The 15261-nt window shown below is 39.5% G+C and overlaps 1 protein-coding gene across 7 annotated transcripts in view; it reads right to left on the bottom strand.

The window, feature by feature from the left end:
* Positions 1–15261, bottom strand: part of LOC135728164 (protein MTSS 1-like) — a 73133-nt gene that overhangs the window by 48719 nt on the left and 9153 nt on the right. For all 7 annotated transcript variants that reach the window (XM_065246295.2, XM_065246301.2, XM_065246302.2 and 4 more), the window contains exon 3: positions 14376–14449. In XM_065246295.2, coding sequence (XP_065102367.2) covers positions 14376–14449 — 74 coding nt within the window. The remainder of the gene's footprint in view (positions 1–14375; positions 14450–15261) is intronic.

Here is a 15261-nt window from a genome sequence, read left to right as displayed (position 1 = left end):
CAGGGCTTTGTTCTAGGCCCGGTCTTAATTCCAAATTCTGAGTTGGATTGAATAAACTGTTAAAACCGCTCCAAAAACAGTATGCTAAGGGCAGCTCAGTCTCTGAACGGCCTGTTCCCATGGCAGATGGTCGACCCAGGTAGGAAATGGACAGATGAGCCTCCCCCTGTTTTGCAGAGAGCAAAAATCTGTTCCAGTCCTCATCACTCCCAAGGCCTTTTGTTTACTTGTTCTACATTGTGTCCTTGAAACAACCTGTCCAAACCGAGGAACAGGAAAACAGAACATGAACGTAACCCCCATATACAAACAATCAGTTTAGCCAGAAGTTATGAAGAAAACAGACTTGTAAGTCTGGAGGTCACGTCACAATGCATTATGCTGCCAGGGAAAAACACTTCTTACGCTTTCACATTTCATTTACTTGTCGACCATGGGTTAGCGTGATATATGACCATATTAAAGTTATGTTTTGACACGTGTAAGGCACATCACAGTTAAGAGTTATTTTTCATCACGTCAGCCATCTCTGTTAATTTCCAGGATGACTATCCAGGAAAAAACTACTGTGAGTTTCATTTTAGACTAGCTCATTTTTAATACAGATCGGTGAAATGATGATAGATGTCGATGATGAGATGAGCTCATACCGCTGAAACCACCACCATTATTTGGACTAAGAGACAAATTCACTAAACAGATGACAGTTTTTAAACTACACTTAGTACTACTGTAAATTCTTGGACGTCTTTTTGCTTTAACATTTAATAAATCAGGTGCTAAAAACAACTGTTGTGTGCAAATAAGCAGTGCTGTCAACATGTGTGTGTTTTCATCCAAACCATACAGTCAGTCCAAGGAAGGAACGTGGCTACAGCAAATCAAGTCAAGCACTTTCTTGCTCCTTTTGTGTGTCTGAAAATCTGGCAGGACAAAAGCTGTAAGTGTGCAAATATGAAACAAGCAAGCACAGATTCTGACCCTTCTATAAATCAGGCCTGGGGCATCTTTATGTGCTCTGGCCTATTAAAAGCTTAATTGCTTGTCCCAGCGGTCCACACGTTCCCACAACGATCACACAGACCCAAATCTATTCAGCTTATGGAGGAACAGGATTCTCTCTGGCCTTTAAATACATAAAGTATGCACACAGATTATCTTAATACCTGATTGCTTAAAAAACACAGATATACACAGCCCTTAAATACATAATGTATGGATATGTTGTGTGTAAGCATAAATAATTTTGCAAGCCAATCAAAAAAAAACATCACAAACGTCTCGTTTCATGCAAATTTACATCCTTTAATGCACTAGACCTCACCGACTTTTTTTACACTGACTTAATTGGTTTTGAGGCAGTTGGGATAACAGTTTATGTAGTGCTCCTTTATGGTCCATTTTTCAATACTGACCAAGTTGTCCAGGTGCAAATTCCTGGATTTACCGACAAGCTTTCAAATTCATCTACGTTCAAAGTCTGCAGCTCTACCGAGGAAAAACCTCACCGACTGAACTTTAACCCCTGAAGTGAAATCTGAGCATTTCTGGCCACGCTTCCTTTGGCTTCATTCTCACACACGTTGTTGATTTACAAGATCATTTCAAAAATCATATTCCTACAAGAACGGCGGGACAATAACCATGTGCTGATAAATGCTCGACATTGGACTAAGGTCAGAGTCTGAAGGGGGTTATACGGAGTACGTCGTTTGTAATTGGTCCAGCGTAACTGCAAACACATGCGTGATGCTTGTGATTATGAAGTCAATGGCAGCGTAGTCTAGCCAGCAACAAAAAACATGGTCATTACCTTCACACCCATCCGGCTACTGTTAACAACCCTGCTAGACTGATGCAGGGGTCACTGATGGGCCACTAACCGCCTCATTACGAGATTAAGAATGCTTTACCAGCCATGTGTATTCTGAATCACAAATGGTTTTCAATTAGAAGTCCTTAAAGGAACAGTATGTAAGAAATTTATATCAATAAATCATTAAATGGCCCTGAAATGTCACTAGACATTAAGAAATCATTTTCATTTCAAATACTTATATCACTCACAACAGCGGTCCAGCCAGGATATTGTCATTTAAAAAGTGGAGTTGCAGCCCTCAACTGATGTTTATGTTGTCGTTTGGTATATTGGCCACCAGCTGTGTGCTTGCAGTACCAGTTTTAGCCACACGTTTTGTGATTGCAATACCAGTTTTGGCCACAATCCTACATACTGTTCCTTTAAGTTCCATCCGACAGGCTAAAAAGCCATGTCACAGATGTCCCATTCATGCTAAAGCTAGAAGTATTTTTTTGTTTTTAGGCATATGCGAGGGTCCCTAAACAGTGCGGGGCAAATTTTGGTATATGAATAGTACACGTGCTGTAAGAGCACCACCAAATTTTTGTAACCACGCATTCTTTGTACACATAGGTCGCGTATTCGCCTACAGGAGAATATAGTATGTTTCTCAGGAGATGCATTGCATTTTGTCACAATGTCCATGCGTCTTAAGGCTGCGCACAGGTACGTGACAAATTACAGCAGTACACCATTTGTTGTAGGATAGGGTTGTAGTTAATATTGGTTATAGTTATATAGTACAGTACTGTACATATAGTATAGTACAGTCATTAAGAAATGCATTTTACTGTCAAGACGCCGTCACTGAACCAACCTAATTATTTTCTAGGCAATCCATAGGACTAGAAAATTTAAATATAGCCGTCCATGAATGGCGTTCTGCACATTTGTTCATTATTTTCTTAGCCTCAGAGGTATGCCGTCTTATAGAGACAGCTGAGCGCCTCGCCTGTCACCGTGATGCCGCTTCAGACTTCTGCTATGTCTGACTATGATTCAGGAATGCCAAAAACCCTGAAAATGAACCCACGCATAAGTACGCAGCCTGAGGTTTGAGCTTCAAGTACAGCACACTGTCCCATCTGTCCTTTTCTGCTGCTTTGGCAGTGTTGTCGTGTGAGGATTCTGCAATTAGACTTTCATAGTCACCATCTCTGGTGCTCACCTGCATACTTCATCTGTTTAATAGGGCTGGCATAGTAAGGGTGATGTAGGATGGGGGTAATGTTGTCCCAGGCCCTAAGATGGAAGAAGCCACTGAAATTCCTATTCAGATGGCCCACCTACTGTACGAGATCTTTTCCTTACCTCTGTGAAGTTTAGTGATGGCTCTGTTTTTCAAATAATGAAGGATTTAAATTGGGAACCGGAAAAGAGAGAGATTGCTACCACAACAAGAGGTTTGGTTAGGCATTTCTTTTCACCGAGTCACCGTCAAACCATTTTGGGGGGAAAAGTATTGGTTATAGAAAAACATTTACATTTATGCATTTGGCAGACACTTTTAACCAAAATGACAGTGCTTTCGGCCTACACATTGTACCCATACGTGCATGCCCTTTGAATCAAACCCATGACCTGCCATGCACTACTAGAGGAGCTACACTGTCAGAAAAAAAAAGTACAAATGGAGTCACTGGGACGTCACAGTTGTACCCTTTTAAAAGGTCCTAATATATACCTATGATGTACCGATATGTATTTTTGAGGTACAAATGTGTGCCTTTGAGGTAGGGATGCACCGATACCGATACTGGTATCGGTAATCGGCCTCGATACCACATTTTCTAAAGTACTCATACTCGTTAAAAGTCCCCCGATACCTGGAATCGATACCACGGTCTGAGAAATGTCTATGTTTGAGCGGCGTGTAAGGGGTTAATGCCTCTTGTGTTGTCCAAAGAGGCAGAGTTTAGAACAAACTGGAAAACTAGTCCTTTGTTTTTTTGTTAAATTATATGACTAAAGCTGTTACCTCTAAATTTAAATCAAGTACTCGGTATCGGCAAGTACTGAAATGCAAGTACTCGTACTCGTATTCCAAAAAAGTGGTATCGGTGCATCCCTACTTTGAGGTACTAATATGCACCCTTTAGGTAAAAATGCTGAATTTTTGCATCAGCGAAAGCTTTTGTACCTTTATTTTTTGAGAATGTACAAATTACGCACTTAGTTGACTCTTTTCCCGGCATTGACGAGTTAAAGGCAGGGTGCATGATCTCTGAAAGCCAACGTTGACGTTTGACACGCCCCTACCCCAATAGAATCTGGACCTTCTTTTGATAGACCCGCTCAACACATACGCAACCCAGGCAACGATGTTGGTTAGTAGACACGCCCCTTACTGCTGATTGACTACAAGTGTGTTTTGGTAGTGCACCCCGCCTTTAACCATCAATTAAGAGAAAACGCTTCCCTGCCAATGATGAGTTTTTCAGGCAATCCGTATTTCCGCTAATATCGATTAAGTGGCGCTCTGACCCAACTAAAAATCCGGAAGTATTCCCTTGGGGCAAATAGTTCAAACCCCATGTATGTTTTGAGGATTGCTCTGAATCTGATCGCTATCAAAAGTCCTTCTCAAAAACGCAATTATCTCAGCTTTTTGCTCAAAATGTTTCATTTTTGAAGAAACCTACCCATATTTGAGAGGTGATAAAAAGAGAAAAAATGATGGTAGGATGAAAAGTTTTTTGTTTGAAAATATTTCATTTGATATATTGTATGTTTATATTAGGGATGCACCGAATCCAGGATTCGGATTCGGCCGAATACTGGGCTTTCTGACGAGGTTCGGCCGAATCCTAGATTTTTTTCCCACCAAACCCAACCCTAGGCTTGCACTACGCTGGTCAACGTCTCGCGGCCATTGATTAAACACATCGGGTGCTGACGTGGAGATAAGCTTTTTCTTTTGGTGAGCTTTAGGGGCGGTTCGGATTTCGCGGACGCACCTGGAAAAACGAATGTGTCGCACCGCATCGCTTTCATTATGCACAGGCTTATAGTAATTGTCAAAATAGTTTTTCCCACTTGTCATCCTGGCATAATGTTGCCTATCCTTTTTTTTACAGTTAAAATTAAATAAAATGAAAAATATACTGCTGTGGACGTTGTTTACTTCATTAATGAGTTTTACTGTGTTAATGGAATAAGGATGGAAGTAGGATTCGGCATTCGGTTTCGGACGAATCTTAAACAGTAAATACGGTATTCGGCCGAACCCAAAAAATCTGGATTCGTTGCATCCCCAGTTTATATATTTAAAGAAGAACATTTTCTGAAAGGCATGAAACTTTTGTGAAAATCATAAAAAATGCTGGTGCTGGCTGGCAACTTTTTTTATAAAAACGCTGGCGAGGAAAGAGTTAAAGGAATAGTTCACCCAAAAATCTATATCCTGTCATCATTTACTCACTCTCATGTTGTTACACACATGTATCCATTTTTGTTCTGATGAACATGAAGGAAGATGTTTTCTAGGAATGTTTGGAACCAAACCGATCAGAAGCCCCATTGACTTCCATCTAATTATTTTTTTGATCGGTTTGGTTACAAACAGTCCTCAAAATATCTTCCTTTGTGTTCATCAGAACAAAGAAATTTATACATGTTTGTAACAACAAAGTGAGTAAATGATGAAAGAATTTTCATTTCTGGGTGAGCTATCCCTTTAAGCAACCAGAGATGGCTTTTGGGAAAGCGTCCATCAAATCAACAGAACATCTGGGATAATGTGCTTACTCAAATACAGCATTAACATAGATGCTGGATTATCCGTCATCTTAAACGCAACCACAACCATCAGTGCAGGGCATTCTGGGTATTCGTTTCATCTCCTCTGACTTGATTATGATGAAACTGAGCTGAGAAGATAGCGTACTTGAGCACCGGCCTCTTCATCTGAGAAATCTTGTTTACGGTAAGCGTGATATCTCTCGCAGCGTTTCATATGAAGTCAATTAGAAAGCAGCAGGCACGTGGTGTGCGTGCCACGTGATCCCCCAAACTAGTCTAAAACACAAATGGGATTTCGGTTCGTTGTTGACCACCACAAAAGCACTGTGATTTAGTGTTTTTGTATAGAAACACAATAAGATATAGTCTTGCTTATTTATACTGGAAACATGCAAAGAAAACACCTGATTGGAATCCCAAAGAACTAAAGTAGACAAATGTTTTTACTAAAAGTACAAATAATCAAATGTCTTTCTTGTTGAGAAACCAAATGAAATTGGTTAAACCCACAAATCAGAAAATCATACAGTGATGGTCTCTCCAAGTTCAAGAACTTGATGCAGATGAACTGTGCTCCAAAGAAGACTTTAAAAGGTACGGCGGGGGAGAGGAACAGGTTTTCCCTGAAATGTGATCGTCTTGGACGAGTCTGAGCTCATCGTAGGTGCTGACAGAAGTGCAGTGGGGTGCGCGAACAACAACAGACTCTTTTGGCTGAACTCTCTTACCCTGGTGCTCGTGCGTATAGTTATTTATATGCACAATGACTTAACTGTGAAGAACATGTGAATAGAGATGTGAACATTAACTTTCGGGATGTTTGGGACAAGTGACAAGCCAAAACAAAGGCCTGTTTATGCCAAAATCGTCTTCAATAGCAATGAATCCTAAGTGATGAGAAGTTTATAGTGGAATATTTATATTTTTACATTTTCATTTAGCAGATGCTTCAAATCAATGCAATTATTTTGCCGCACACAATACAAAACTACTTAGTAGGAACAGCACGGAATTTTGGGAAGAAGTGAACATCATAAAGGGAGTTGTTAACAATGTAGTTACGCAACATAAGATAAAGATTCTTAGGAATTTGTTGCGAAAACAAAAAAAAAGGTGCGTCTTCAGTGGTTTCTTATTTGCATACAAGTGCAAACACGTAAATCATTTTATATGCCATCTTATTGTTGTGCATGGAAGATGATGAAACAAATATAACAAATGTAATACTTTTATTAGTGGTGGGACGAGAACTGGGTTGCAAAGAAAATGTTAAAACAGTTCTACTAAGTTATTCTGCTACATGTCAAACAAACATAGACGTAATTACATTTGTGGCTAGATAACAATGTGGAAGCAGCAACGAAGCGATCACTCACTACAGTGTTGACAGCTTTGGGGTCAGAGGTCAAGCCCCATGATTCGATCGTCCGACGCTACTGCGGTCAGTCTATGAGAGCTCTATTTCTGAGTCTGTATGGCAATGGGCAGATTCTGTAAATGTCATAAACCTACGGTCAGCTTTGTCGCACATACTGTGGTTTGCTCTGAACCGCCAACTCCATTTTCACATCTGTCCCAACTCACAGGACTGTCAACTCTGGTTGAGGGCGACATAAGCCCCAATTAACTATAGGACCGAAAACAGGGCTCACTTTGGTTCAATTGCATCGCAAAGCCATGACTTCATGCCCATTTGTTCACGAGGTTGATCATTTGGCATTAGCAGAGATGAAGGCTCGACCCCACAAAGCTCACAATGGACCCACTGTTGGGTTCGTACAGTAGCCTGAATGGGCGGCCCAGTTAGAGCAGAATAAAGTCAAAGCATTTAGAAGGAGCCACACACAAGCCCGTTTCAGTCTTCCCACGGGGAGCATTCAGAGAAAAAAAATGATCTGAGGGTAATCAGTATAGATAGAAAAATGAATTGGCCCCAGTTTTCATGAGAGGGGGGTATTGAAGTTTGCGGTATTAAATGTTTAAGCGCCTGCCTTTTATGAGATGTTTGAGATTTGTAATAAAAAGCGACAGATATTGTACTTGGAATGAGATATCACTGGTTTTGTATTGTGACTAATGTGGCGCAGTGTTGGGGGTAACGCATTACAAGTAACGAGTATTACGTGGCAATATTACTTTTCTGAAGTAACGAGTAAAGTAACGCATTACTTTATAAATGTACACATTAAAAATTTTTTTTTAAAAAGTAATGCGAGTTACTTTTCAGTTTAATTAATTTGATTAAAAAAATTATGTTCTGAATTAAACTGAACTTATACCACAGGCCTGTTGAATGCTTTGTTCTGATTGGTTTAGAAATGTTCCATAGGTGTTAAGAGTATAAGAGGTATAAGAGTAATAATTGACTGTACTCTTTTGAATTATAAGAAAATAATGCATATGGGTGGTGTTGGGTGTGCTTTATTTTTTAATTATTTAACGGCCTGTCGTCAATTATTCCTTACATATTAACGTAGAATTACACACTCTATGCATCACGGCTGAGCAAGAACAGTTTTAGTCTGAAACGCAGATTAAAATTTTTGCGATGGAAATATGCAATTTCTAAATGCAGAACTTCTCTGTCATAAAAAAACACCTGCAAAGCCTGAAATAGATCAAGCATCAGTCAAGTAAGAAAAAGTAACGCAAAAGTTACGTAAGCATTACTTTCCATGAGAAGTAACTAAGTAACGCAATGAGTAACTTTTTGGGGGAGTAACTTAATATTGTAATGCATTACTTTTAAAAGAAACTTTTCTCAACACTGATGTGGCGTACACACCAAATGCATATTCAATGATTTGCGTGAATAGATTACACACAAAGTCAATGCAAAGGCGCAAACAGGCGCAAAGAGACGCGAAGAGACGCAAACTGATGCGAAGAGGCGCAAACTGACTCGAAGTGGCGCAAACTGATGCGAAGAGACGCGAAGAGACGGAAACTGATGCAAACTGACACAAACTGACGCAAACTGACGCAAACTGGCTAGCGCAATTGCCGTAAAATAGGGGTGTCACGATTCTCCAAATCCTCGGTTCGATTACATTTTCGATTCTAAGGTCACGATTCGATTCAATTCTCGATTTGTACTTTTTTTTTGAAAGACAAAAAATGCTATGGCATTAATATTTATTATTATTATTGTAGTTACACATTACCATACACATTGCGTGCTTTTCCTCGCATGTGGGTTTTTGGGCTTCATTTTACGCGAGAGAGCTTGTAGAGAGGATTCCTTCTTGCACGCACATGGACTTAATGCGCACGTCTTGGACTAGCATCTGAAATAAAACCAGCGCGTCATAAGCAGCTGCGCTTCTCTCTGTCTCATGTGCACACGCTCTCGCATCTGTCCAAAGTCTAAACATAAACTAAAGTAGTAATCCTTACCTATTTGTTCAGTTTTATGCGTTTCATGCGAGCTGAGGCAAACTATCCCTTTTGTTTAAAATATAACTCGCTGCACGCACGTGCAGAGAGCTGCGCTCTGTCTGAAGCCAGATCAGTAGGTAGTAATCCTGTTTATGATATGCATTTCAAGGAGTTGTAGCAATACATCCCTCGTGTTTAAAATATAAATATCTGAGAGGTTTTTCCCCGCTTGGCAAGCCGACCAGACGTGACATGGGGGCGTGGCAGCATCGACGATCCCATTTTTTAATTCGAAGTTCGAGGTAGTGACTTAATTTCGATCGATTTCGATTTAAAATCGACATCGTGACACCCTTACCGTAAAAACACGCTATTCGCCTCAAACGCATCTTCGAGCAAGCTTAAAATATTCAACTCAAGCGAAAAATTTGCATGACACAAAGTTAAATCCTGATAGTAATCTGGAGTGAGGAACACAATGCTTCGCGTTTGGTGTGAACGCAGCATTAGACTTTGCTTTCCCAGACAGAGACAATTTTATCTCCATGCCACCTATTTATTTAATCAAATCTGTGAAAATGTAGTTTAATATTTAATGACCTTGTGGTAAACCAGAGAAGAGGACAGAAGATTCTGGACATCTTTAATGAATACAACAATAAAATTTTATAAATAAAAATACCATTGTCACGATGATGTTTAATAAGATGAAAGAGTTCAGATTTTGAGATACAAAATCTCAAACAAAGAAAAAGAAAGTACTCTTAAACAATCAGAGGATTGTTTTGTTGAAAAAGGATTCCTCACAGAGAAAAAAAAATCAACAACCACCACTCAAACTTTAAATCACCGCTTGAACAGCACAGATTATAAGAAGTTGATACTGTAAATCTCCACAAAGCCTTTGTTTCGATAACCTACTCATTCGATGACAACCAAAGCCCTGATCGGTGCCAAAGAAAACATTTCAATAGTGAGCATATCTCTTGAGTGTGTCAGCACATCACGAACACGCTTCACATGTGACACATTTTAAATCTTGGGGTTATGCACAGACATGCAGGCTCGGAAGAAGACGCACAGGTTTTTTCTGTAGATGACAGCTCAATAGATGAGACTGTAAGACTATAATATGCAAAGCATTAAATATTCATATGACCTATAAATATAGACGGTATAGAATATAAGAAATTTATATGATCTTGGAACCAGATTTTGGATCCTAGCTATATTACTTGAGCCTGAATATATACATTGTAGGTGTATAAGAAATAAGCAACCCCCAAATAAGACATTATTTTTTTATATTAATGTTACTGATATGCTTTACAAAAGAAAAGGTAAAATAATTTATAAAATAAAATAAATATGCCACATGTTTGTTTCTTTTTGCATATATTCAAATAGATGAAGAGTAAAAAAGCTTCATAAAATTTTTATGTCCGTGGTTGTAAAAAACCTTTGACTTTGGCATTAAACTGTTGGGATGCACTATTCTATAAAATCTGCAAAATTAGATTCTAAAATTTAAAGGGACAGTTCACCCCAAAATGAAATTTATGTCATCATTTACTTACCTTCATGTTGTTACAAACCTGTATAAATATCTGGATACAAACATTTTAAGCAATGTATCCATTGAGCAGCACCATTAACTTCCATAGTAGTATTTTTTCTTACTATGGAAGTCAATGGTGCTTCTGTTTAATGCTTCATTAAAAATAACTTCCTTAGTGTGTTCATCAGAACAAAGAAATGTATACAGGTTTGTAACAACATGAGGGTGAGTAAATGATGACATAATTTTCATTTTTGGTTGAACTATTCCTTTAATATGGAGCGCTTTATTGATCGCGTCAGATCCGAAACACGTTTGTAGTGCTGAATTTCAAGTGCAGACAAAACTGATACACCGGACTGCAACGGGACACTTATTTATAACCTGAAAGTGAAACAGGAGTCTAAGGCTGCTTAAGCACGCATCTCAAAATCCAGAGGTCAGATTCCTGCATCTCTAACTGACATGAACCATGTGTATAAACAAACCCCAGTGCATTATGGGTAAAGATACACACACAACAAATGCAGTTATCATTTAAAACATTCCAAAGTAATAAATAAATGAGCTTTTTTAGTCTAGTACTGTGACTATACAGGTCAAAACGGCTGATCCCGGATCAGACATCACTCAAGGTGTCATTACCGAGTATTCCCAGAATAAATTGATGTGAGGCTTAATATAATCCTACTTTAATAACCCCAGTGGGTACTAAAAAGATTACGTTTTTATATAACTTTTAACACCGTATCATCAGAATGAAATGAAATGAGATGAGGTCATTATTTGTCTTATATTACTGCTATAATGTTTATGGCGGACGGGCCACATGTATGTGTCTCCATAAAAACATGATGACCTCATTCCCAAACCTCCTAAACATCCAAATATTTTGCCATGGTGACAGCCCGTCACCCCAAATTTGTTTTTCAAGCGCTGAATACAAAAAGCAATCTTATAGTTATCAATGCATTATTTTTAAGGATGTCAACCCCTCCCGTCATCATTCAAACACAAAAATTACAGTCAAATCAGTAGCGACGGGAATATGGGCTGATATCTGAATAGAGGAAGTGGCCGATCATGGGAATTGTGTGATGTGGGTTCATGCTCTGACATGTATGTATGAGACATATCTGTTGGTTTTGTCAAGCCTGTGGGAGTGTCAGTCATTAACCCATCGAAGAAACGCCGATGGGGGAGATAACAGGGGAAGGGGGTGCATGTGTGTGCTGAATAAATCATCAAGCGCTCCTCCCTCGAACACATCAGTTGTGAGCTGATAACAAGCACAAAAGCCTGAAGATTCAATTAGACGTGTTGCCAAGGGCTGCTGAGGAAATGAGCGATTTGGCGGTGGAAATATTAACCAGATGTGACATCACTCAGGCATCAGCTGAGTTATAAAATCGAACTGGGTGTGATCCTGGCCGCGCACACACACACACGCACAATTTCCATCCGGTTGCTATGGAGACTGGTGCATGCCTCTGAGATTCGATACCGCGAGGAGGTCGCTCCACCTTGCCGCTTTACCTCGCAGAAAATCGAGACTTTGTTTGTGGAGAAAGAAACGTGCAACACAAAAAAGTGATAAAGACAAAAGGTAAAAAATAAAGATGAAACTGGACATAATGGCCTGTATCTAGAGACTGTGTCTGATCTAACATGAGACTCCCACTATTCACATGTTTACAGGTAAACACCCAGAAACATTGTATAAAAGCCACATATAGTTTAGCGTGGCCCTCAGAGAGCATCACACTGCTATTGTTGCTAAATCAGTCACACCAGAGGTCAAAATCTGGCATCCCCACCCAAACACACACCCATATACTGTACACAGTACTACACACATACCAAATAACCTTGCCACACCTATAAAAAGAGTTTATTAGAAAATATACTTAAGCATTGGTCTTCTAGGGCTGCTAAATTCTGTGAATTTTCAAGGCTAGAAACGTTCCATGGGAATTAACGGGAATATATGGGAATTAACAGGAATTAATAAACTAGGAATTTGAAAAAAATTACAGAGTTGCCTATAACTTTTTGCAACCTGTGTCTTCACACACATTCACATTTAGTTGCATGTAGATTTTGCTTGAAATATATTTAGAAATACATTAACTTGGTAGCTTAAAATTATGCACCATTAATGAATGACATGGACTGCAGCCAACAACGCTACCAATGTGAAGACGACCATCTGAGTTTACACTGCAGACCTGTTTCACCAGCTTTCATCAGTCAGAAAAGCCCCAATGAAAGATAGAAAGAGAGAGAGAGAGAGAGAGAGAGAGAGAGAGAGAGAGAGAGAGAGAGAGAGAGAGAGAGAGAGAGAGAGAGAGAGAGAGAGAGAGAGAGAGAGAGAGAGAGAGAGAGAGAGAGAGAGAGAGAGAGAGAGAGAGAGAGAGAGAGAGAGAGAGAGAGAGAGAGAGAGAGAGAGAGAGACAGAGAGAGAGAGAGAGAGAGAGAGAGAGAGAGAGCTCTGCAGGCAGTGATGAATGAAAGTGCTTTATAGGTGACTATATTTAGGATTGTGTGGACTTAACACAAAGCCCTTTTACCATAGTAAAATCTACTCTCTTTTCTTATCTCTTTTTCTTTCACACATTCCCGGACACTGAAAATATGCCATCTTCTTTTTCCATTCTCTGCTAATGATAGATATTTTGTACGGTCGGGCGGTCATTATTGCAAAAGATCCCGCAAGATAAAAACCAGCAGACTGGATCTCGATTACATTGATTACATACTTACGAAAGACGCTGATATGAAATATTGATTTGAGTTCATGTTACGTTTATTATGTCATGAGAAAGAAACTGCAAAATGATGCTAGACAAACTACCACAGCTATGTAGAAAATTGTTTGCATTTTGACATCATAATGTCAGAAATATTTGACTGCAGAATGCCAATAATTCACCAATAAAAATCATACCACAACTGACTGACCAATCAAAATCAAGTATTCCAGAGATCTACATACACACAAACAAGCTAAACTACTTACAGTACTACAGTTAAAACCTGACCTACATGTACACGATATTGAAATGAACTACCAGTAATTGACTAGTAAACTTCTCTAATGGTACGTTCATACGTGATTTCCATTCACTTTTAATAGGTGACGTCAAGCGTTGCCAAATTAAATTGTGGATCCGTCGGTGCTGCGTCACTGCCGTTGCTCGCGGCAGAAGTTGAAAATTTCTCAACTTTTCAAGTGGCAACGCGTGCATCAGCCAATCAGATCGCCTTATGCAAATAACCTAGGCAAAGCCAGCCAATTACGTTTATAGAAGACCGGAGCATGTGTGGCGGCAACTGTGACTGGCTGTTGGCCACGCTTCAGACAAGCCTTCCGTCAAGTTTTAACGCTTCTGTCCCGTGTGAATGTACAGTCACACTACATCCAATGATAAGATGTGTTTGAACTCAAATTGGAAAAAAAACAGGCAATGAAAGGAGCCAGGATATAGAAAGATATGTTTTCTTAAAGGGATAATTTGCCAGAAAATGAAAATACCTAATTTTTCATTCATAATCAAAGAAAGATATTTTTGCAGATCTGGGACACCATTCACTCCCATACTATGGAAGTGAATGGTGCCCCAGATTTTTCACTATATATATATATATATATATATATATATATATATATATATATATATATATATATATATATATATATATCTTAATACATGTATACAAGTCTAATAAAGTCTAATAAAGTCTAATAAGAGTAAATAATGAAATATTTATTTTTCGGTGAGCTATCCCTTTAAACTTATCTTAGCTCCTCCCACCGTATCTCCTCCATCTGCTTACCTCGTGTGCTGGTGGCCAGGTCAGCCACTTTCTGAAAGGCGTCCAAGAACGCTGCGACAGCAACCACAGTCGTTCTGAAAAAGAAATTGCACACACCTGGTCAACAATTCGCCCTTATCTACAAGACAACAAAATGCATGTGCACCACAGGCAACTGGTTGTTAACTTCAGTTGGATGATTTTATCAAAAGTTATTTCACTGATCAGATGGAGTTGAACGGATGTTGATGGGGGTTAGGTTCGTTGCTTTCTAAAAAGACATTTGCTTGTGTGCCTACTGCCAGATCTCTGTTTGTCTGCCAGCCTCATACAGACTCAAAGACCCATATCTTAGAACGATAACAACCGTAGCGCGACCAGGAATGCGACGCAATTCCAGCCAGCGGCTGAATGGAAAACGAGACGGAGTGAAAAAGGAAAGTCAGCGCTTGCTTTGGCACTACAAGAATTCCCCTACCACGCGCGGAACGCCTGACACGAGCAGACAACTGTGAAATCTGATCGCGTGTTTCCACGGCAGCATGCAAAGGTTTGACTGGGATGTCATGTGACAGACCTCATAAACGGCCGTACACAAGCGTAACCGTGTGGAGAGGAATCCAGGGATCGGATCTGGTTTTAGAAACCGTGACGCAAATGGCAAAACAGATACTGGGCGGGGAACGCCGCAGGCAGCCTATGCCACTCGTTGGCAATATGATGTTTTGATAATTAGTTATAACCCGACGATAGTATCAAAGAGAAGCGTGTCAGGGAGGAGTTATTCAGGTCATAACCTGAATTATACAAAACACTGTTTGTCTTACGCAATAACAAACTCTTTTGAACTCAAGAAACTTTCTTACTTCCATAGAAAACAGAATAAGATATGAAGCAATCTTTTCTC

The sequence above is a fragment of the Paramisgurnus dabryanus genome, chromosome 13 (genome assembly GCF_030506205.2).
Source record: "Paramisgurnus dabryanus chromosome 13, PD_genome_1.1, whole genome shotgun sequence".
In the NCBI taxonomy this organism is placed as follows: Eukaryota; Metazoa; Chordata; class Actinopteri; order Cypriniformes; family Cobitidae; genus Paramisgurnus; species Paramisgurnus dabryanus.
This window is presented reverse-complemented; position numbering and strand designations above follow the sequence as displayed.